The 23107-nt window shown below is 33.3% G+C and overlaps 1 protein-coding gene across 3 annotated transcripts; it reads right to left on the bottom strand.

The window, feature by feature from the left end:
- Positions 1–179: 179 nt before the first annotated feature.
- On the bottom strand, positions 180–22794 carry LOC117321590 (phosphatidylinositol polyphosphate 5-phosphatase type IV-like). Of its 3 annotated transcripts, none has more exons than XM_033876059.1 (13): positions 22698–22794; positions 17989–19244; positions 17432–17552; positions 16767–16864; positions 14806–14930; positions 14434–14553; positions 11682–11699; positions 7443–7544; positions 6866–7036; positions 6156–6271; positions 5737–5873; positions 5373–5419; positions 180–4968 (listed from the first exon to the last, which is right to left on the bottom strand). In XM_033876059.1, the coding sequence occupies exons 2-13, from the start codon at positions 19188–19190 to the stop codon at positions 4886–4888; spliced, it is 2340 nt and encodes a 779-aa protein (XP_033731950.1). In that variant the 5' UTR covers positions 19191–19244; positions 22698–22794; the 3' UTR covers positions 180–4885. The 3 variants fall into 3 exon arrangements, with proteins under 3 accessions (XP_033731950.1, XP_033731949.1, XP_033731951.1); XM_033876058.1 differs by lacking the exon at positions 11682–11699 and adding an exon at positions 8535–8558; XM_033876060.1 differs by lacking the exon at positions 11682–11699.
- Positions 22795–23107: the final 313 nt, after the last annotated feature.

The raw sequence follows: 23107 nt of genomic DNA, 5'->3' as shown, positions 1-23107 counted from the left end.
TGCCATAGAAAAGCATTCATTAAGTAGGCATGCAAAATGTTTAATCCTCATTTGGCTCATATCCATTGTTACCTAGTGGATAATTCTGGAACATTCAACTTTTAATATTGTTTGTCTATACAGGGTACAACTCTTCACCATATCATATTACGAAAATTACATACAATTATAAACGGTACTGAAGTTTTTGAAATTTTATTTTCTGTTAGTCTGTAAATCAACATAACAATTTTAGATTTACACATATTGTGTAGTTTATTTTACCTCTCTGTACTCTTAAAACTGATTTATCATCACACATCATGTGACCTGCTATTAAGCAGTTAACATCAAAGTCATAATATTCACAATAAAAATCACACAATTTCTTGCATAAAAAGTTATGTGATTATTAAAAACAATATGTGTAGTATTTACTTGATGAACTGATCAAAACTTACCATAAACAGTTTTAAAATCAATGAACAGATATCCGACTTAATTAGTCAGGAGATGTTACTAAACATAGAGTAGTTTTTAAATGATATGTTTCTTGCAAAATCCAGCCCCAACCAATTATAACTGAAATCATACTTAACAGAATATGTCTCAACAATCAATTTCACTAGTTCTTCTTGATGATATTTATCAAAATCTACAAACCATGCAACATTAAAACTATAACTGAAAATGTCAGAGTAAATTTACAGTACATGTACATTGTATTTCATTTCTCAAAAATTAAAATAATATTTTCAAAAATCAATTTGACAGGTTAAACTTTATTATAATGATATAATAATATAATATTTTAATGACTTGAAAATATTGACAAGTACTAAAGTTAACAGTAAACATGATAATTACTGATATTAGAAAATGTTAATAGAATTAAATATTAAACTATTCGGCATGCTAAATGTAGCTGAGGAGGCATATTAGATTGTTATGTATTTATATATGCCACATTTAGTAAATATGGATAAGTTATGGGATGACATACATCCCATCAGTTTTGTGCAGAGGAGTATTACGGTATAATAATTGAACATGAAAAACTGATTTTGTGTTTTAAATGCATCTGTGTTACAAGATCTAATATATATTTGAGATTCTGCCCATTTAACTTGAAATCCTACTCATTTATAGGAGCAAGGACTCCATGGCAGATAAACTGCCCTCTCTATGAAATACTTAGAAAAGTGAAAATAATGGAATGGATGTATTATATCACCACAGCATGGAGACTAAATATTTGATTATCCAATCACTGAATTTACAGCTATTATTTTTGACTAGAAAACAGAATGCAGATTATACTTTTGTTTAAAGAATAAAGAAAAACAATTTAAGATGATACTAAATAGCTTTAAGTACACCATTATGAAAATTACTAATGCAAGTGAATTCCAAAGACAAGTTCATTTTAAAGTTTATACATTTTTGTAGCTAAAAGAACAAAAAAATATCACTTCCACAGAAAAATCATTTGTGAAAATATGCAGTTTGAAATAATTTATAAAAAGAATAAATAAATAAAAGTTGTTTAATACACGATCTACTACATAATAAGGCTATTTATTATGTGGTTTACTATTTTATATCTCTATACAATATACATACAACTATTTATTCTTTTACACAAAATGAGAAAAACAGAAAGAAAGTAACAATTCAATTATACATCAGTATAATATGCCATTTTCTAATGTAGTATTTTGATGTAGTTGAAGGAACAATTTTATCAGAACATAAAAAATGGAAGATGGTTACACGACGAAAATACAACATGAACAACTATTACATAAATCATATACTGTAAGCAAATGTATACTAAAAAGTAATCTCGAGTAACTTACACAAAATGAGATTAATTGCTTTAACATTTTCAAATTTCACATACACAATTTAATTTGTGTCTTTTACTTTATTTTTAAACGTCAAATAACATGTCAATCAGACATTATTACAGGAGTATACATACAATTCTGAATACTTGATCACCAATTTCTCAAAATCAACCATTATTTTCACCTGAAAAGTCTTGAAAAATATCAATTCAATTTGAATAACTTCTCAAGGAAGGTCCATATCAACCATTTCATGTTTTTCATTCAAAAATGGATGATTGAATTACTAATTGTCGATTACTTTTGTCCAATTTAGTGTTGTTCTCACTTGATGTACCTGGCATACCAAACACAGCAATAATACATGTACAATACATAGGTGTCTTCCCACTAAGCCAACATATCCTGTTAATAATGGAAAAGTGATATTTTAGTCATACCTTTGAATTAACTCTCTACTGAAGGAAGACAGAAACACTATGAGAAGAAATAAAAACACAATCATAGCATACCTAGTAACCGTATTACTCCAACAATGTTAGAGGTTTTACACGGCCAGCTATTTTTGACAGGCGCTGTGTAACCGGCAAAATCATATATCTGATAAAAAAAGAGCCGACCAGCGGCCTCTTATGTTATAGGAGTAGTAACGGTATCAACATACAGGAAAACTTGAAAACTTGTTAAAATACATAGCTGACAAATACATGTGCTAAACTTCTGACATATTGATTAAACCAATTTCATGATGAGTTTAGATTGCAGTATTTGAAATTCTTCTTCCATGCTGATACAAATTATATCCTCAAGAAAACATTTTCCCCCCTTAAAACACACATTGCTTAAATTTTACAGAGAATGCCACTTTAAAAAAATGTAAAATCATTTCACCAACACTAAGTAAAAAGAAACTAGAAATATAAATTATTCAGTTTAATAAAATGCAACTTAGCACTAAACATCACAACACTTACTGTCACAAGGTTTCAAAGTTATAGAAATATTTTAAAATTATTTGGCATACTTTTATAATATGTACTGTAGACTAATATGTAATAATACTTTGGTATGTGGTACATAATGTACTGTTAATCTATAGTTATATCATGGACAATGTTTGTAACCATCTCTAGTTATTTTGATTATAACCTGTATTCTGTTTTATCACAGTAATACTGGGTATCAGTGTTTCACATGTTTGTAAATTATAAAGACACATGTAATTTATGTATGCATTACAACACTAGAGACATTTTTTCGGTAAGGTATTCCAGCCACAAGACCAATAGAGACTACTTTGTGTGTCTTGGGATAATGAGTTTTAAAAGTTTCCATTAAATTATGTTTATAATGGACATAACTCTAGGGAAAGAGCATGTGTTTATCAGTGACTGTGAACAGGAATTTGAATGACTGTATACTGTTGAAAATAGTTAATGTTAAGTCCCTTCTGTAATTGAAAACCACAATCATTAAAAAATATAACAACCTGTCTTGGAGAGACAAAAATATAATACTGCACAAATATAAAGTGCACAGATTTTTGTCTTCTTTACAATGTTAAACCAAACATGTTGAAGACTTTTAAGTGAAAATGCATTTTCTAGAATTTCACATTAAACATCTATTGCAACAATAATATCATTTAAGAATCAATAAATCATAATATTTGACTTCAAAATTAACAATTATACAGTTACTTGTCACATTAAAGATTATTGTTACAATCTTAAACAACCCATCAACACAGAAAATGTCTTTCTGGTCAATAAATGCTCAGCTAATTGAGATACACGTACATTGTTCTTACAATAATGGAAAAAATAGCACCAATAACACAACGCATAACACTTAAAATTCTTCAGTACGTATATATACCTAGTCAGCACTAAGTCATAAACTCATATTTTCTCTACTTACATGAACAGTGACAAATACAACAAACTAGCTGTATGCTTGTTAATAATACCTGGGGCCTAGGATTACAATGAGGATAAAATAATTCATCTTATCCTTTATAGAATTTTATCAATAGCTGGTTTTCCACTCAAATATTGTACAGGGTAAACTGTTTTTAGTTCCATATTAACAGTGATAAACTGACTTGGTGATGACCATAATACATAGACATACATTGTTTACTACAAACAATTTACATACACAAAAATATCACTTTCAGTTATCTCCTTTCTAAATGGAAACAAATGATATTGCAATGGTAACCCCCGAAATTAGACTGTTTAAAGCAGCTTTTTCTTAAATTAGAATCACTTGGTTGATACTAGCTATAGCTAGGTATATGAGGACAAAAATTCCACTAAAATAATCTGTTTATTATTCAGCAAATAAAAAAAATCTCTCAACATCCAGAAGTAGTTATACAGTCCATTCCCTTGATTTCCAGATCATCAGTTTATAAGGATGAGGATTCAAACAAAATATTCAACAGCATCTAGAGTCTTGGCTCTTTTCTCACAACATAGTTCATTTTCAGCTGCCTGTTGAAGCTAATTAAAATTTTCTAACAAGCTAAAATCAGTATGGTAACTTTTCATGTTTCAGTGTGGATTTGACTAACATTTTGTTAATGTTATATTCTACTGACGTACAGATACACCGATTCATTTTACATCATTTGAATGTGGTTCTCCACACTGTATTGAGTACACACACCACTAGACTTCTGGGAAGGCTGAGATACAGCTGGTGTGATGAGGGCTCAGTTTTGAACAAATACCACTTCTGAACTGATCGTGAGGACCTAATGCATTATAGGCTCACCATTTAAAGAATGTTCTTAACACAAAACATTAGACCTCTGAGAGAGCTCAGACACAGCTGAAATGATGATGACATTTTTTCTATCCTAAGCCCAGGCCATCATACTTCTGGAACAATCGACGAGGGCTCATCCTTACTGTATTGAGCACTAACCACCAGACTTCTGGTAGAGCAGAGATATAGCTGGCAGGATTAGGGCTCGTCTTTGTTGTATTGAGCACATTTTGTATGTATAATTGTACTGAGAATCAGGAGCAATGTGATGAGTCTCGCCATTACTGTATAGAACACACACCACTAGATTTCTGGGAGGGCTGAGGAGCAGGAGCTGGTGTAATGAGTGCTCTGCGTTTTTGGGCTGAAAATATATTGAATAAATGGTAAGTTTTAATATAAGAAATGCCTAGCTAGCCAATCGATAATACATGTATAACACATTGGGATATAATAGAAGGCAATACATGTATATATTGGGCTTATAACAAAAATCCCATAGGGATGAAATATCCTTATACAATATGAATTAGTTGTGTTCATGACACAGCACTTACCATAAATGTTACAAGTTACTAATTTTGTTAAAATGGAAAAAAATATTTAATCTCTATTTAACATAACATAAATATAACTTTTTAGTTTCATCTATCGCTGCTTAGAATTGTAACAGGCATTAAAATATCATTTTCATAATAATGTGATAGTAGAATGTGTCATTATAAAATTGAGTTAGATTGTGTATTGCATTCAAACCAAATAGCATACCTGCCACATAGACATCTCGGTCAAATTTCCCATTGGCAAGCTGTGTGCTGTAATACAAATAATAATTATATTACAAGAATCAAATGCTTTGCTAGTTTCCTTCTTGAATTATTTTTATAAAAAGTGCTGTTTTAAGTACATCATGAATATCTATTATCTACAGTAAAGAATTAATAGAGAATCTAATCTATTGCTTCAAAGTGCAATCCATTCTAGATACAGACTTGGCCATATTCATCCTGTAAGAATATAAGATATCATATTACATTGTATATAAATTTTAGCATTATGACATTTTTTCTTTAAGAACAAAACAAGTTATGATTATATTTCGTTGCTAACACTGGGACAAATGTACGCTAACCTTTCTGTTCCAGGCTTAACAGCAGCCTCAAAAACTCCATATACAGGTCGGTGATCTGATACCCGGATGTTCATCACCGCATCATAATGCACACAGTTTATCTGGTTCTTTTTTTTCGAATGGTACAGTATTCGGTCCTGAAACAATGAATAATTCTGACATGTAATTTGTTTACAATTGCAGTTAAATATGCATTAATTAAGTAGTATTCAGTTAAGAATACTGCATCAGCACATTAAAGGAAATTTTCATCAATTCAATCTATTTTCCTGCAAAAGCCAGCTCAAATCTGTATGTTGGAACTCAAAGCTAGAGTCTAAAACTTGCTGAAGTATATTTCAGTTGCATTCACACATATGTATGTAATTTTAACCCATTCAAAGTGGTACAACCATCAATAAATCGCCAATGCTACCCACTGTATATGAAGGTATCCTGAACTTTGGGGATGTGTCGTAAGCCTCCGAGTTCAGGTCAAATTTGTATGTTGGTTTGAAGTTTATTCTTCCCTCAGTAAATCCTTGGAATGCTTTGTCTAAAGTCAAGAATGAATTGGTAAGAACAGTGCAAGAGTTGATATTATGTAAAAGTAATTATTAGATTTTGTAAAACTGAACACGTTTACATACATACATATATATTATATATATAATATATACATTTTGTATGAAATTATATACATTAGAAGATATATGATTGTATGTAGTATCGGACCTAAAAATTCTAAGTCAATTTTCATTTAGTTCTTGTTTTCATTTTGGAGAATGTCTAAACTGCACTTAAAATGGTAATAATTATGTGAGAATATGGACAGATCATGTACCATGCAGACATTAATATTGGTAATTACTTTTAAATCAACTCCTAGCACAAAAATATAATGTTTTACCAAGGAAAGATGATTACCTGTAAATTTCTAACAAAATAGTTTATTGAACTGTTAATATTTACTTGCTATATAGTACAAATTAAATATAGATGTTTAAAAAAAAAGGGAGGTGATATAGTTACATTCTTTTCAGCAGAAATATTATGAAAACCAAATACATTGATAACCTGATATATATGTGATGAATGTTTGATTGAAACAAAATTTAATGACTGAATGAAAAAAAAAAACACATCTTACCTTGGTATATACAGTGTGCTAACTCATCCCCCAGGAGGAGGTCTTCGAAATTTGGGTGTTCCTGTTCCACAATAGCATGTACAAGATCCTCCACAGTATGTCGGCCTTTCTCCAGGCGGAAATTTAAATCCCCAAACCAGAAAACTGAATCAAACTTTGAACTGGCAGGTCCTGTTAACAGGTGAGAGAAATATCAATTATAAAGATTTGTTTGTCTGCTTAACAATGGCAAGGAGTAGGTTTGTTTGTCTGCAACATACATATGTAATAGGGTTTGTTTGACAATTATATTCTCAGTAATTAAATAAATTCATTCTGGTTAAGGACATTTTTAAAAACATTAAAACATTACAAGAGCAATATAAAGCTGAAAAAATCATCTTTAAAGAGAGAAATGTTTGAATTTAGAAAAATATGCAAATTTTTATTATCAACGGACAGTAGGCCTATCCCTTAAATAAACAGTTACAATGTATATTCATTTACATCAAGTTAAATTGACAATTTGATAATAAATCTGATAAATTAAAACCATCACAGATTAGTGATATATATAATGATAATATAACAGTCTTACCTTGTACATTTGTCTGTGACCCAGATGCTGTCTTTGGCAATTTCAATGAGCTGTTGATTTTTTGAAAATCATTAATTCTTTCTTTTAGCTTTCCTGAATCAGCTGTAAAAGTGAAATATCCAAACTGATAAAATCATACTCTACACCCATTTATTAAAACAATCATTCAACCAGAGATTAAATATCCAGCTAAATATTTTCATTTTTAATTAATAGAAATTACTTATTAGTATAATTAGCCATTTGATAATAACGTCTAAGATGGGATTAATACTACATTAAGCTTTCACAATGGGATTTAAATGATAGAGAGTTAAACTGAACCTAATTTATCAAAAGTCTCATTCTGATACCAGACATATAAAATGTATATTGAATATCCTATATCACCATTTGTAAAATTCATTAAGCAATTAAGTTACTAAAGTATGAAGGAAATATGACATGATGTATTGTTATTGTGTAAATAATAAGTCAAAGCATTGCAACATTCATTCTCATAATTTCAATACTACTTTGATAGTATTTAATATTCTTTGATATTTAGGTTATTGGATATGAAATCTAAGTTCTGGGATCAATAATTAATTCACATTTTTTTCAAAAACTTTAAAATATTGGCACTTTATACTTTTAATGGAAATGTTGGCAGCTGTCAGAGTATTATATATCAAAGTTGAAAAAGTGTACTATATAATACAAAACATATAACCAAACATTTAATACTGTAATTAGTGTAAAATGACATTATAGTAACAGTATCATATGTAATCGATAAATGCTATAATTAATGGATACAACAGGATAATATTTCTTTTTCTCTGATGTGCACACTACAAAGCAATCTGTGCTCCAGGTAACCAATCCCGTACAGGCTACAGTGCAGTCAGAAGGATCAAACATTGTTAAACCTTGTACACGTATCCAAAACATCAACAAATAAACAGCCACAAAGCAAACAGAGGGTCAACACACAATATGAAGACAAAGGGTTACGTGTATATCAAATAGGAACAGATAAATTCTAAAGATTAATTTAACTTTCAGGAGGTTAGCATTCGGAATGTTAAGACAATAAAAGAAAATACTGACTAGATGTCTGATTTGACCGGTTAGCTATATAATAAAAAAATCCAACAATAATCAACAATAAATGATGCCATCATTGGACCATATCTGTATACTACAGGTGAAAAACTAGAACCTATTAAAGGAATATTGCTGATTATACCAGATTTGCCAGAATACAAAAAATGTAACTCATAGTAACATTGTGTATGCATGGCGACAGGACAGGAAATGAGAAATAAGATAACATAAGTTACTGTAAAATCTCTATGGAAAACAGGAAAGTACAGTATTTAAAATAACAAAACTACATTAAACAAGAGGCCCATGGGCCTTAACGGTCACCTGATTTTTGAAATATTTCAGTAAATTTGAATGAAAGAATGAATTTCAAAACAAATAAAACAAATGATAGTCAAAAATGTGATTTCCCTATAACTATAGTAAAGTTTATCCCCTCCCATGGGGCAAACGCGAGACCCCAGGGCTAGGAAATTCACAATTATGGTAAAGCACCTTAAGACCCTTCGATCTGTGAAGAGTATTTAATTCTACCTTATTTGGGTTGAAAGAAGAAGATTTTTGAAATTTCAGTTAATTTGACCCTTTTTGGCCCCGCCCATCAGCCCCTGGGGGTCAGTCAGGGCCAACATGTACATCAAACTGTCATCCCAAGCTGATAACGTTAACGAAGTTAGAATGAATTCCAATAAAAATCCAACAAATAATAGTCAAAAATGTGATTTCCCTATATAAACTATAGTAAAGTTTACCCCCTACCCAGGGGCAAACGTGAGACCCCAGGGTCATGAAATTCACAATTTTGGTAAAGCATCATAAGACCCCTTCATCTATGAAGAGTATTTGATTCTAACATATCTGAGAGTAGAGAAGAAGATTTTTGAAATTTCAGTCAATTTGACCCTTTTTGGCCCCGCCCACCAGCCCCTGGGGGTCAACCAGGGCCAACATGTACATACCATCAAACTGTCATCCTATGCTGATAATTTGAACAAAGTTAGAATAAATTCCAATAGAAATCCAACAAATAATAGTCAAAAATGTGATTTCCCTATATAAACTATAGTAAAGTTTACCCCCTACCCAGGGGCAAACGTGAGACCCCAGGGTCATGAAATTCACAATTTTGGTAAAGCACCATAAGACCCCTTCATCTATGAAGAGTATTTGATTCTAACATATCTGAGAGTAGAGAAGAAGATTTTTGAAATTTCAGTCAATTTGACCCTTTTTGGCCCCGCTCCTTCAGCCCCTGGGGGTCAACCAGGGCCAACATGTACATAACATCAAACTGTAATCCCATGCTGATAATTTGAACCAAGTTAGAATAAATTCCAATAGAAATCCAACAAATAATAGTCAAAAATGTGATTTCCCTATATAAACTATAGTAAAGTTTACCCCCTCCCCAGGGTTAAACGTGAGACCCCAGGGTCATGAAATTCACAATTTTGGTAAAGCACCTTAAGAGCCTTCCATCTATGAAGAGTATTTGATTCTAATGTATCTGAGAGTAGAGAAGAAGATTTTTGAAATTTCAGTCAATTTGACCCATTTTTGGCCCCGCCCACCAGCCCCTGGGGGTCAACCAGGGCCAACATGTACATACCATCAAACTGTCATCCTATGCTGATAATTTGAACCAAGTTAGAATAAATTCCAATAGAAATCCAACAAATAATAGTCAAAAATGTGATTTCCCTATATAAACTATAGTAAAGTTTACCCCCTCCCCAGGGGCAAACGTGAGACCCCAGGGTCATGAAATTCACAATTTTGGTAAAGCACCTTAAGAGCCTTCCATCTATGAAGAGTATTTGATTCTACCATATCTGAGAGTAGAGAAGAAGATTTTTGAAATTTTAGTCAATTTGACCCTTTTTGGCCCCGCCCCTCAGGCCCCTGGGGGGTGGGGACCATATAATTCACAATTTTGGTTCACCCTCAGCCATGGAAGCTTCCTGTAAAATTTCATTGAATTTAGTTCAGCAGTTTTTAAGAAGAAGTTGAAAATGTAAATTGTTTACGACGCACGACGCACGACGGACGCCGGACGACGCACGACGCCGGACAAAAGGAGATTGCAATAGGTCAACTGAGACTTCGTCTCAGGTGACCTAAAAATCCTACTCGGAATGAATAGTTAAAATAAGATTATGTCTGCAAGCTTTACTGTGAAATGGGAGAGTTTGGCTAGCCATGAGTTGTTATATATCCAATAATGTACAAAAGCATTTGACAAAAGATGTTAATAGAAATTTTAGGTACATTGTAATTCATCTAAAATGTGTAACCAAGAGTACTACTTGTCTCAGATAATGACCTCTGTCACAATAGCGTAACCACAAGATAATGACCTCTGTCACAATGACCTCTGTCAACTGGTGCCTGCACTATTGCAGCAGATGCCATTATCAATGAGAAGGTGCCCACCTTATTACAACAGAGCAGGCACTAGAAAATGACCTATTGTAATACGGCAGGCACCAGTTGATGACCTCTGTTAACTTTGTAATAGTGTGGGCACCTAATGATGACCTCATTTCTACTGCAATAGTACAGCCAGCAAATACTGACCTCTGATGCAAAAGTGCAGGCACTAGAAAATGACCTGTGTTGCAGTATTACAGGCAACAGATAATGAACTTTGTCGTAATAGTGCAGGCACCAGATAATGAACTCTGTTATGATAGTGCAGGCCCCAGATACTGTACTACTATAATGCTGGTTACAGATAATGATCTTTGTCACATTTGTGCTTACGCATGGATTTGGGAATTAATTATTGACATCAAATTAACCCTCAAAGACATATATAGCTGCTGCTCGGTAAACTTGATGAATTCTTCTGGATTAGACAAGCTTGATGAATTACTTCTCGGCACACCCATGTATACTTAGACAAAACAATTACTGCGAGTAGTAGCATTATACCCCTCTATACTCTATAAAGGAACATTAATAATCAATCTTAAAACCATCAGTATATGAATAATATAATGTAAGTACTAATGTTTTAGGAAAAGTGTAATACTTGTGTTGAATGGCTTGTTACAAAAGACCTAGAGACCAGTTATAGAGGTCAGTTATACAGCTATAGAGACCAACTATAGAGATAGAGACCAGCTAATATTCAAATCAGATTCTTACAGTGGTTACTTCTGTTTGCTAAAAAAACAATTGACAATCAGTTTAATAATAAATATAATCTAAGAATTGTAACAGATTTGAACAAAGACTTCTTATGAAAAATATAGATACAAAGTAGATATAAACATATTCTAAGAGGGCAAGACAAATTTATTTTGGGGTATACCTCACAAGGCAATCAATAAAATTGATTAAATGATTCTGAAAACTTTTTATTATGTGTTTGGTCTAATGTTTTCATCACGTGTTGGTATCATTTTTATCACAACCATACTGTAATGAATAACAGTATAATCCCAGCATACTAAACATTTAGAATATTCCTTTATTCCATCAGTGCATCACACACCAGATTAAAGAGATATCCTGGACTATAACCCATCTATAACCTTATCATCAACTGGAAGGGACTAAGGGTGATAACAGACTTTTCATCTTTATTAATTGAGGCTTTTTTTTAACAAAAGACAGCAGTATAAAAGTGAAAATAGTGTCATCATGCAATATATACTGTAACTGGCATTAAAAAGGATGAAGATGTGAATTTAACAGAAGGTGGCCATGGGCTATAAACATACTAATGGAAATTATTGCCCAGAACAAACATACTGTTATCTTATATACTGAGTATATACTTACATGCAAAATGTGAATTGATAAAGAGAAATGAAGTTCCGAAGAATGAAAATGCGACAGCAACAGCACCCTTGGTCTTTACCATGGTAACGGCCCTTGTTGTTACCTGGTCTTCTTCAGCTTCTGCAACCATAAAAAATACCAACAATTGAACAGTGCATATTTATGTTGACATATAAATTTATCTATGTTTTCAATTTGATCCTTTTTGGCCCCGCCCCTCAGGGGGGGTGGGGACCATATAATTCACAATTTTGGTTCACCCTCAGCCATGGAAGCTTCCTGTAAAATTTCATTGAATTTAGTTCAGCAGTTTTTAAGAAGAAGTTGAAAATGTAAATTGTTTATGACGCACGACGCACGCCGGACGCCGGACGACGCACGACGCCCGCGGACAAAAGGAGATTGCAATAGGTCAACTGAGACTTCGTCTCAGGTGACCTAAAAATCCTACTCGGAATGAATAGTTAAAATAAGATTATGTCTGCAAGCTTTACTGTGAAATGGGAGAGTTGGGCTAGCCATGAGTTGTTATATATCCAATAATGTACAAAAGCATTTGACAAAAGATGTTAATAGAAATTTTAGGTACATTGTAATTCATCTAAAATGTGTAACCAAGAGTACTACTTGTCTCAGATAATGACCTCTGTCACAATAGTGTTACTACAAGATAATGACCTCTGTCACAATGACCTCTGTCAACTGGTGCCTGCACTATTGCAGCAGATGCCATTATCAATGAGAAGGTGCCCACCTTATTACAACAGAGCAGGCACTAGAAAATGACCTATTGTAATACGGCAGGCACCAGTTGATGACCTCTGTTAACTTTGTAATAGTGTGGGCACCTAATGATGACCTCATTTCTACTGCAATAGTGCAGCCAGCAAATACTGACCTCTGATGCAAAAGTGCAGGCACTAGAAAATGACCTGTGTTGCAGTATTACAGGCAACAGATAATGAACTTTGTCGTAATAGTGCAGGCACCAGATAATGAACTCTGTTATGATAGTGCAGGCCCCAGATACTGTACTACTATAATGTTGGTTACAGATAATGATCTTTGTCACATTTGTGCTTACGCATGGATTTGGGAATTAATTATTGACATCAAATTAACCCTCAAAGACATATATAGCTGCTGCTCGGTAAACTTGATGAATTCTTTTGGATTAGAAAAGCTTGATGAATTACTTCTCGGCACACCCGTGTATACTTAGACAAAACAATTACTGCAAGTAGTAGCATTATACCCCTCTATACTCTAGGAACATTAATAATCAATCTTAAAACGATCAGTATATGAATAATATAATGTAAGTACTAATGTTTTAGGAAAAGTGTAATACTTGTGTTGAATGGCTTGTTACAAAAGACCTAGAGACCAGTTATAGAGGTCAGTTATACAGCTATAGAGACCAACTATAGAGACCAACTATAGAGAAAGAGACCAGCTAATATTCAAATCAGATTCTTACAGTGGTTACTTCTGTTTGCTAAAAAAACAATTGACAATCAGTTTAATAATAAATATAATCTAAGAATTGTAACAGATTTGAACAAAGACTTCTTATGAAAAATATAGATACAAAGTAGATATAAACATATTCTAAGAGGGCTAGACAAATTTATTTTTGGGTATACCTCACAAGGCAATCAATAAAATTGATTAAATGATTCTGAAAACTTTTTATTATGTGTTTGGTCTAATGTTTACATCACGTGTTGGTATCATTTTTATCACAACCATACTGTAATGAATAACAGTATAATCCCAGCATACTAAATATTGAGAATATTCCTTTATTCCATCAGTGCATCACACACCAGATTAAAGAGATATCCTGGACTATAACCCATCTATAACCTTATCATCAACTGGAAGGGACTAAGGGTGATAACAGACTTTTCATCTTTATTAATTGAGACTTCTTTTTAACAAAAGACAGCAGTATAAATGTAAAAATAGTGTCATCATGCAATATATACTGTAACTGGCATTAAAAAGGATGAAGATGTGAATTTAACAGAAGGTGGGCTATAAACATACGAATGGAAATTATTGCCCAGAACAAACATACTGTCATCTTATATACTGAGTATATACTTACATGCAAAATGTGAATTGATAAAGAGAAATGAAGTTCCGAAGAATGAAAATGCGACAGCAACAGCACCCTTGGTCTTTACCATGGTAACGGCCCTTGTTGTTACCTGGTCTTCTTCAGCTTCTGCAACCATAAAAAATCCCAACAATTGAACAGTGCATATTTATGTTTGACATATAAAATTTATCTATGTTGTAGTGCTATACCTACAGAGAGTATTAGTGCAATAGTCCTTAATATAAACTTTTCTTACAACATAATCATAAAGTATTAACACAGTACAGTATCACTTTAATGGTTTGAATGAATAATAATTTTTAGATTTTAAAACCCATTTAGGAAAAGAATATGTTTAATTTTTTCGGAGAATGGTACCTGAGCAAAACCAGATGAGATCCCTGCGTATGAAGATGGCAAGATGCAATGAGCCATGCGTGGCAGAGTAGAAGAGTACATGAGAGGTACCAAGTGTTGTCTGTATGATCACCTCCCATTCCTTCCTGTACACACATATTTAACATTTTACAAATATATAAATCATTTAAAACAGACAACAATATCATTTAAAATATGCCTGCTACACAGCCTGCATCATTTTTAATGACAGAATAGACCTGGGCATTTATGTGAAAATTTATATAAAATGTACATGTATATAATGGCCTTGACCTCAAAAGATATAATCTTGTGTCAAGGTTAAGATATCAGATATATATACACTTAATAGCATCTTTCACATTTTTCAAAGATAACTTTTCTGGAACGGGATAGAACCATAGGATATGCTATCAAAATATGCAGTGCCTGACTGCAAGTCTTAGGCTGGTAGGTTGATTCTTCTATTGGTACCGGATATGAAATTCTAAAGAGAAAACCACATTAAAATTGAGTTCATTTTGAAATGTAAATTTTAATATCTTGATAAGCTTTGAATTTAAAGTGATGGCTTTTGGTTAATAGCCAAGTATAGAAATCGTGCTACTCAGAAATATAAACAAATAAGATATAGAATAAAGATCAGGGGGAGATAACTCAATGTTATCTCCCCCACCCCCTAATTTCTGGTCTTTTTGTAAAGAATGAAGAAAAAAAGGCCGAACGAGAAAAAAAATTAGGAGTGGAGCCATTATTTAGATAAAAGAGTCGAAACACAGACACAGAACACGGAACCGGGCAAGTGACAACAAAAAATAACCAGATATATCACCAAACACTGAACTGGGGTAGTGACAACAGAACAACCAAACATATCACCGAATACCGAATCGGGGTAGTGACAACAGAACAACCAGACACACACCCACACATTGAACCGGGGTAGTGCCAGCAGTACAACCAGCATACCACCGTACCTCGAGCCACGATATATACCGCTACAATTGAAATATAGAATGTATGTCCGTATCTGTCCGGTCTATGGTCCTCCTTGTAACACTACATGTGTCATATTTTCATCATCAATCCCCCCTGAATCTCAATTTCTCTCTAAATTCTGCTACAATGCCTCCAAGATGAGAATCCCGTCCGAAAATGTGCTAGTCGGTCCCATCATCTGGTTTCCAGGAACGCTAGATGGCACAAAATGTCATATGCGGTAGCTATATGTAGAGACCAACCAACCAATTGCTTTCCCATAGACCATTGTGTTAACGTTTTGGATTATTTCATACAAATTCTTGAATTGAATATGACGATTATGGTTTTTAACAAAAGTTTAGGGTCTGATATAACACCTAATCAAAAAAAAAAGTTGGGTCCTTCAGCTCAAATTTTCTCCAGGGTAGCCATTTTGAAAATAGGTGAATTTCGCAGTAAAAATTCTCAAAAATCTTAAATGTTTACCTGTTTACTATTATTACGTGAACTTTTGGGAAAAAAACCAATCGGACTTAAGAAATTTATATCAACATTTCTTATTGATAGTTACCTATCAGGCTACATATCTATTTTCTCACTTCATAACATACTGGCCAATCAGTGGCTGCCAGACATTTTATCCTTGGCTCAACGTTCTATACACAGGGGCTGTTTCAAAAATATATTTTTTCAATTGGTTGGTTGTTCCCTATAGTGTATTAGGTTTATCATTTGGCTATGGCATTAATTCTGTGAAGCTTCAAGCATGATACACATCTATCAAAACAGTAAAATCATGCCCTTAACATGATATTGTTGACAATGATAGAGCATGTATCCAGGATAAGTATTGTATGTTAATTCAAACATTAAAAAAAAAAAGATTTTTTAATTAAATTACAGTGTTTGTAATAAACATTACTACACAACATTATATATACATATATCTGTAATAAAGGCCATGCTGAGGTCATATTTACTTGTTCATGTTGTTTTCCTGTGTTCCTATTGCATAGAGGTCCTGTACAAAGTCACTGGCTTCTGGCAGTAGGAAATCCTGTAGACTAGCCTTGAATTCCTACACCAGAACATATAAAAATATCAACTAAGGCACAATTTAAGACACCAACAAATATTTTTTTATAAAGGGGCTGACTATAATAAGTAGTGTATAGCCAAGTAGGTTCACTACATACTTGGTTGGTTGGTGTATTGACATTCATTTTTATTTTTCAATGACAAAGTCAGTGTTCTGTTGATGGAAGGAGAATGTCCCGGTCTTGGGGTGCCTTTATTTCATGTGTGAATTGTGTAACAGATAGGAGTCTCTTGTTGTTGTTGTTGTTGACGGTGAGGCAGCTCCCTCAAACAGAAGTACATGTATATGTCATAATGTATACAACAATCCTCCTCAGGTCCTCTGATGAAATAAGTACTGGACAGGAAGTTTATAAAACATGTTGAGGGGACCATCATGCATACTTTACATATGTAGGTGTTCATGAATTTGGACTGTTTTGGTGGAGGGGTTCAAGAAAAACAATTTTGTAATGTCTTCATTCCACATGTATATATTTAGATAAGTTACAGAGATGATACAGGTCAATCTAATTTTATGTCAATATTAAACAGTTTAACACTTTACCTTAATTTCACCCATGTTCCAGCTCCCTATCCACACCTTGATCCGTCTGTCTTGAAGGTATCGATCAAGTTCAGAGGCACCCAACAAACTGGAGGAGACACTTGCATTGCCACTCCCCGTTCTTCAGCAAATAGACAATACAAAATGTAGCACTTACAAGAATAAATAAGAAATCTAAAGCTGAATATGAAAAAAAATGAGGCAGTTAATAAACACATGAACTATATGAATGTATGATCCTACATGTAGGTTCTTTATGTATATAAGCATGTAGAAAGTTCTATGTCATTACCTTAACTTCTATATTGTGACACTTAACCAGCTGATTACAATTGTAATTTTTATAGTATCATTTTCTCTGTTATCACTACAGAACATGTACATGTACACAGTATTTTGCATCAAATCCACGATACATGCGCGCTACCAAGGGTATTGTTTTAGTAATGGTTTTAATTTTTACATGCAACATTATCATAAGTTCAGAATGACAATTTCATCAACATAAAAAAAATAAAACAAATTTATGGTTTGTAATTATAATCATATATGTGTACCTTGCTCGAGCCTCTGTTATAGGGATTTGGTGGAGAATTCCTGATGACGACATAGATCGTTGGGACATCGTGTCAAATGGTGGATGAATTGGAGGTTTTTGAAGGGGGCTACCTGGAACTCTCGGTGACCCAGCAGTCGGCACACTCTCAAGGTATTTATTAAGTGTATAAGATGAGTCAGTCTTGTAGGCAGTTTTCAGTGCATGTGAAGAAATATCTTCAGTTAAAGGTGGGGGGTGATTCTTCGATGTAATTGGTGCTAATCGTCCAGTTTTATGTGGAAGAGAATCACCAGTCAAAATATTCTGATACCTATTGTTGTCTGTTTCTGAATCTATTGTTGCATTTTGGTCACCTCTTGATGAAGGATTAGTATCACTGATCTGTTGCACATCATCCATTCTTTTGAGATCTGTTTGTGAACAAGATTGCTTTTTGGATTTCGCTCCCACCTCTGGTTCCTCACCAGAAGAGTTTGGATCGCGAAATCTTTTCTCACCTTTCTGTTTGACACTCTTTTGTCTCACCTTTTTATCACTTTCAGGCGGAGATGTTGCTTTGTTTGAGTTACTTTTTTGCTCGGAACGAGGTGTAGATGGCGGTTTTGGTGTAAAAGGACTATTTCTTAAGGATTCAACTGAATTGGTTCTCTCATTTGTTGCCATCTTCAAGGCCCTAAAACGATGAATTGTGGCATCAGAAGGTGCTTTCCTACTAATGCCATCATGTTTATCATCATCACTGTCAGAATCAATGTCCATAGGAGGAGGAGATAACTCCTCTGGTCGTAACACACTCTCAAATTTTTTATCCCTTGGTTTGGGTTTTGGAGTGATTTTGACACTGTCTTTGTTCCCAGAAATATGATAATCAGAATCTTTTACACTTGCAGCTACTTTTTCCACTGCTGCCTTAGCATTTTGGCTTTTATTGAGATCCTTATTACCATTGTAGTTTAGTTCTGTTTTATTGACTTCTCTTTCTTTGGTTTCTGTTAATCTACTTGCATTTGATTGAAGTGAATATGTAGAACCAAATTCACTTCCACTTTCATTGTTGCGTCTTTTCTCTGTTATCTTTGATATTGCACTACGCTTTTTTTTCCCTTTGTGGGGGGCAGGTGTACTTGTTTCTGTTGGAGGCTTCTTAGAGTTCTGGTTTAGTGTAGTAGTTTCCACCTCCATCTTGTTTCCATGATACATCAACAAAATAAAAAAACACACACAAAGATTTTCCTGTCAAAGATTCCATGGAATCTGTAAAATGCAAAAAGAAATACAGGTAAATCAAATTTAATTTTACAAGATCTTTTCATAAGATAGTTAACTACAAAATTGGCATATAATTTCTGTGTCATTATATATACTCATTTACTAAAATAAAATCGGAAATAAAATATAGTTATACTTTCAATTAAAGAACAGAGAAAAGCAGATTCCTGGTATGTGTCCTGACAGGAATCAAATCAAGTTCTCTGGTATATTCCTCTGCACTAGATCTACCTCCTGAGCCAAAGAAGCATGCTTCATGAGCTGAGTGAAAAAGACTGTACTGTATTAACACTATTAACCAGCCGTGCCAACCTGATAATTATCCATTGTCTGGTGTTAAGGACCAGAATGCATGATTACTATGTGAAAACATGGAATTCTCTGACACCGTTTGGTGTCACTAATATAAGGTGGTACAAACACAATTAAATCAGGCATGATATAACACTTACCTTACATTTTTGGATAAAAGAGATATTTATTTACCCAAAAAACACCCATTTAGTTCAAAATCAATGTTCTATTCCATCCATATACTGACCCTCACTTTAGGCTGGTCAAAATATCACACTTGACTCAACGTCATATTGCTAACTATGTAGGTTCCGGGCGGCCTAATTACCATATCAGTACACAATGGAGCGAAAAGACAAAAAAATATAACATTTATTTCTATACAGTATACCGCTCATAATTTGTAAATAACATATTCATGCATTAGATATAACAGGTTTTGGGAAATTATAAGCTTAGTTTTCTTTATTTAAACTATGTATAGAAGAAAAACACAATAATTTGATATTTCTTCTTTTTGGTCTATCGTGTTCCGATTTGAATGGTTACTGTCACTTACAAAACGGAGGGTCAACAACAGTGTGAAATTTTGACCTGCGTAAAGTGAGGGTCTATACGGATGGAATAGAACACCAATATAGGACTAAATAGATATACAGGGATACAGTCGTTTCGGTACCTGGTCGTTTCGGTACTTAAAAAAAAGTTGTTTCGGTACTTTTCGGAAGTCGGTTCGGCATTTTTTTAAAGTCGTTTCGATACTTTAAGAGTTGTTTCGGTATTTCATTGTGATATTAAATAATGATAATTAACTGGTTGTTGGTTGTTTATTTAACGTTTACCTTACCGTCTGATTTGTTTATACAATCACGCACATCGCACTTCAAACGTGATCCCGCCGCAAAACGGTTGTTTTCTTAATTGAGTAGATCAGAGTAGCTCGAAATAATTACCAACATGTCATAAAAATGAGAGTATCACTCTCAAAATTATCAATTATGTCATCATGGCATTGGCTGATATGTGTACCGAATGCGACACCATTGTTCGGCCAAGGCAAGAAGCAATACAGTGTGACGCATCCAGCAGATGGCAGCACCAGATCTGTGGAAGTGGTGAGTACAATTCGATATATATTCAGCAATCTATTTTATTGGTTTAACTTATTATCTGTCCCGATATACTTAGCAATTTATTTTATTGGTTTAACATGTCATATATATGTCCCGATATATTTAGCAATTTATTTTATTGGTTTAACATGTGATATATACGTCCCGATATATTTAGCAAGTTGTTATATATGTAGATACGTCCCGATATACTTAGCAATTTACTTTATTGGTTTAACATGTTATATATATACGTCCCGATATACTTAGCAATTTATTTTATTGGTTTAACATGTCATATATGTCCCGATATACTTAGCAAGTTGTTTTATTGGTTTAACATGTTATATATAGGCCGCTTCCCTTCTTGGGTAGAAGAACTGTTTGAAGTGCAAATGTGTCACAGCTAGCAATAGTAGCTATTTTATCAAAAGGAAACAATATGACAATATCAAACAATAGTGGCTAGTTACAATGTCCAATGTTAATACATGTATATGTTTATCATTTTAACTGATACCGTTTGAGAGAAAAAGAATAGATATTTTGTTATAATACGTATAGAAGATGAATGAGTGTAACGTATAGAAGATGAATGAGTGTATGAGTGTTTTTTCATAGGAAGGATATATGAATATGAAAATAAAAACATGAAATTGAATATTTTATCTTTTTGTCATTTATAAAACAACATACTTAAAATGAACTGTGGACTATCCATTCTCGCCAGCACTTGCAAGTAACACTGTTCTAAATTTATATTATTTGCAAACAATAATTTGCTCTCATAATTTTCCTTGTAATTTGGCAACGATTAAAACTTGTTTAAACAACCGAAATTGGCGGGAATAGATATATGCAGTACAATTTTGAGGAAGATATCAAATAGTCATGGCGCATGTCTTCCAATCTCTGACATTTGTAGGGACTCTAATCGTAGATTGTGACGGATTTAAGATGATGATAATAGGAGCCAAAATAATTGAAGCAATTCTGTTTAGCTCTAACGGAATGAAGAGAGTCGATTATTACATACATAGTCTATCTCAGGGATGTTTATTCTGTTTGAAAGTTAGAGTTTTCTCCCTTTGTTCATTCAGAATACTCAGTAAAATAGCATTAATCGTCAAAACATGGTCTTAGACGTTCATTATTGGTAAAAAATATGACTTATATTCAAGTACCGAAACTACTTTTGTGTACTACCGAAACCAAAACGACTTCCGGAAGTTGTTTCGGTACTTGCGGAAGTCATTTCGGTTTCGGTACTTTGCGAAAGTCGATCGTTTCGGTACTTACAAAAGTACGACCGAGTACCGAAACAACTGGGTAGTGAAACGGCTTGAATTTGATATACGTGTATTGAGGTGAATAAATATTTCATTTATCAATATATATGTATGGTAGTTGTTATGTCACACTCGATTTTATTGTATTTGCACCAAAATCTTAGCAACACCAAATGGTGTCAGAGAATTCCACGTTTATACCTTTAACATTTATATAACGAACACATAATTTTACAAAATACCCTCTATATATAGGTCCTAGTACAATACACATCATAATGTAAAACGCGTGTGCAATGTAGATCCAAATCTGCATTAATGTTACAAAAACTAATTGGCAGTTAAAATTGACTATTTTTGAAACAATACAAAATGCTAAACCCTGTTTCGCTACCACAGGAGTACGCCTACTGAACTGTACAGATACTGCCGTTATCCAAATAAGACGCACAGAAATTATTACCTGTTTCCATGAGCATGATCTGCCAAATTATGAGAAGAATCAAAAACTTTAAGTAAACAACACAACACACTTTCCAGAAAAAAACGCCCCCAAATGATTAACATTAATGAGTAATGTAATTTCTCCGCCTAGCCACTGTCAAAACAAAAAATTGCAAATATTGTTATGCTTAGCAACTTCATTATAAATGCATTTTGCGCTCAAATGCAATGTTTGGTATCTATGGTATTTTCTGTGCGTTCACTTCCGCAAAAAAGTTTCCAAATACAATGCTACATACCTGATAAATTCAGTATCAAACCTGTTATTTCCAAAATATTTCAACAAGGACGCGATTTTTCGTGTTTTATTCGTCCATGTTGGAATTTTAGAAGCTGCGCGTGCGCAGTAGTAATATCTAAATCTGAATCTTTTAAGAACTTCACTACACGTACGTTTAAGTCGGTTCAAGCGTCCCCACTAAAGCTAATGCTAAAATGTCGCAAAATTAAACTTAGTTAAAAATAATGATAATGAAAGAAAAAATAAATATTGAGTCATCACTGTTCATGCCATGTTTTACGTTTGTTAGTAAAGAATGATATAGTGTACCACATGCGTAATTGAAAGTCGCAAAAAGGAGGCACCATCGCAGGTGCTTGTCTTAGATTATTCTTATTTATATGAATTAGTTTGTATACTTTACAAGGA

The sequence above is a fragment of the Pecten maximus genome, chromosome 2, assembly GCF_902652985.1.
Source record: "Pecten maximus chromosome 2, xPecMax1.1, whole genome shotgun sequence".
Taxonomy (NCBI): Eukaryota; Metazoa; Mollusca; class Bivalvia; order Pectinida; family Pectinidae; genus Pecten; species Pecten maximus.
This window is presented reverse-complemented; position numbering and strand designations above follow the sequence as displayed.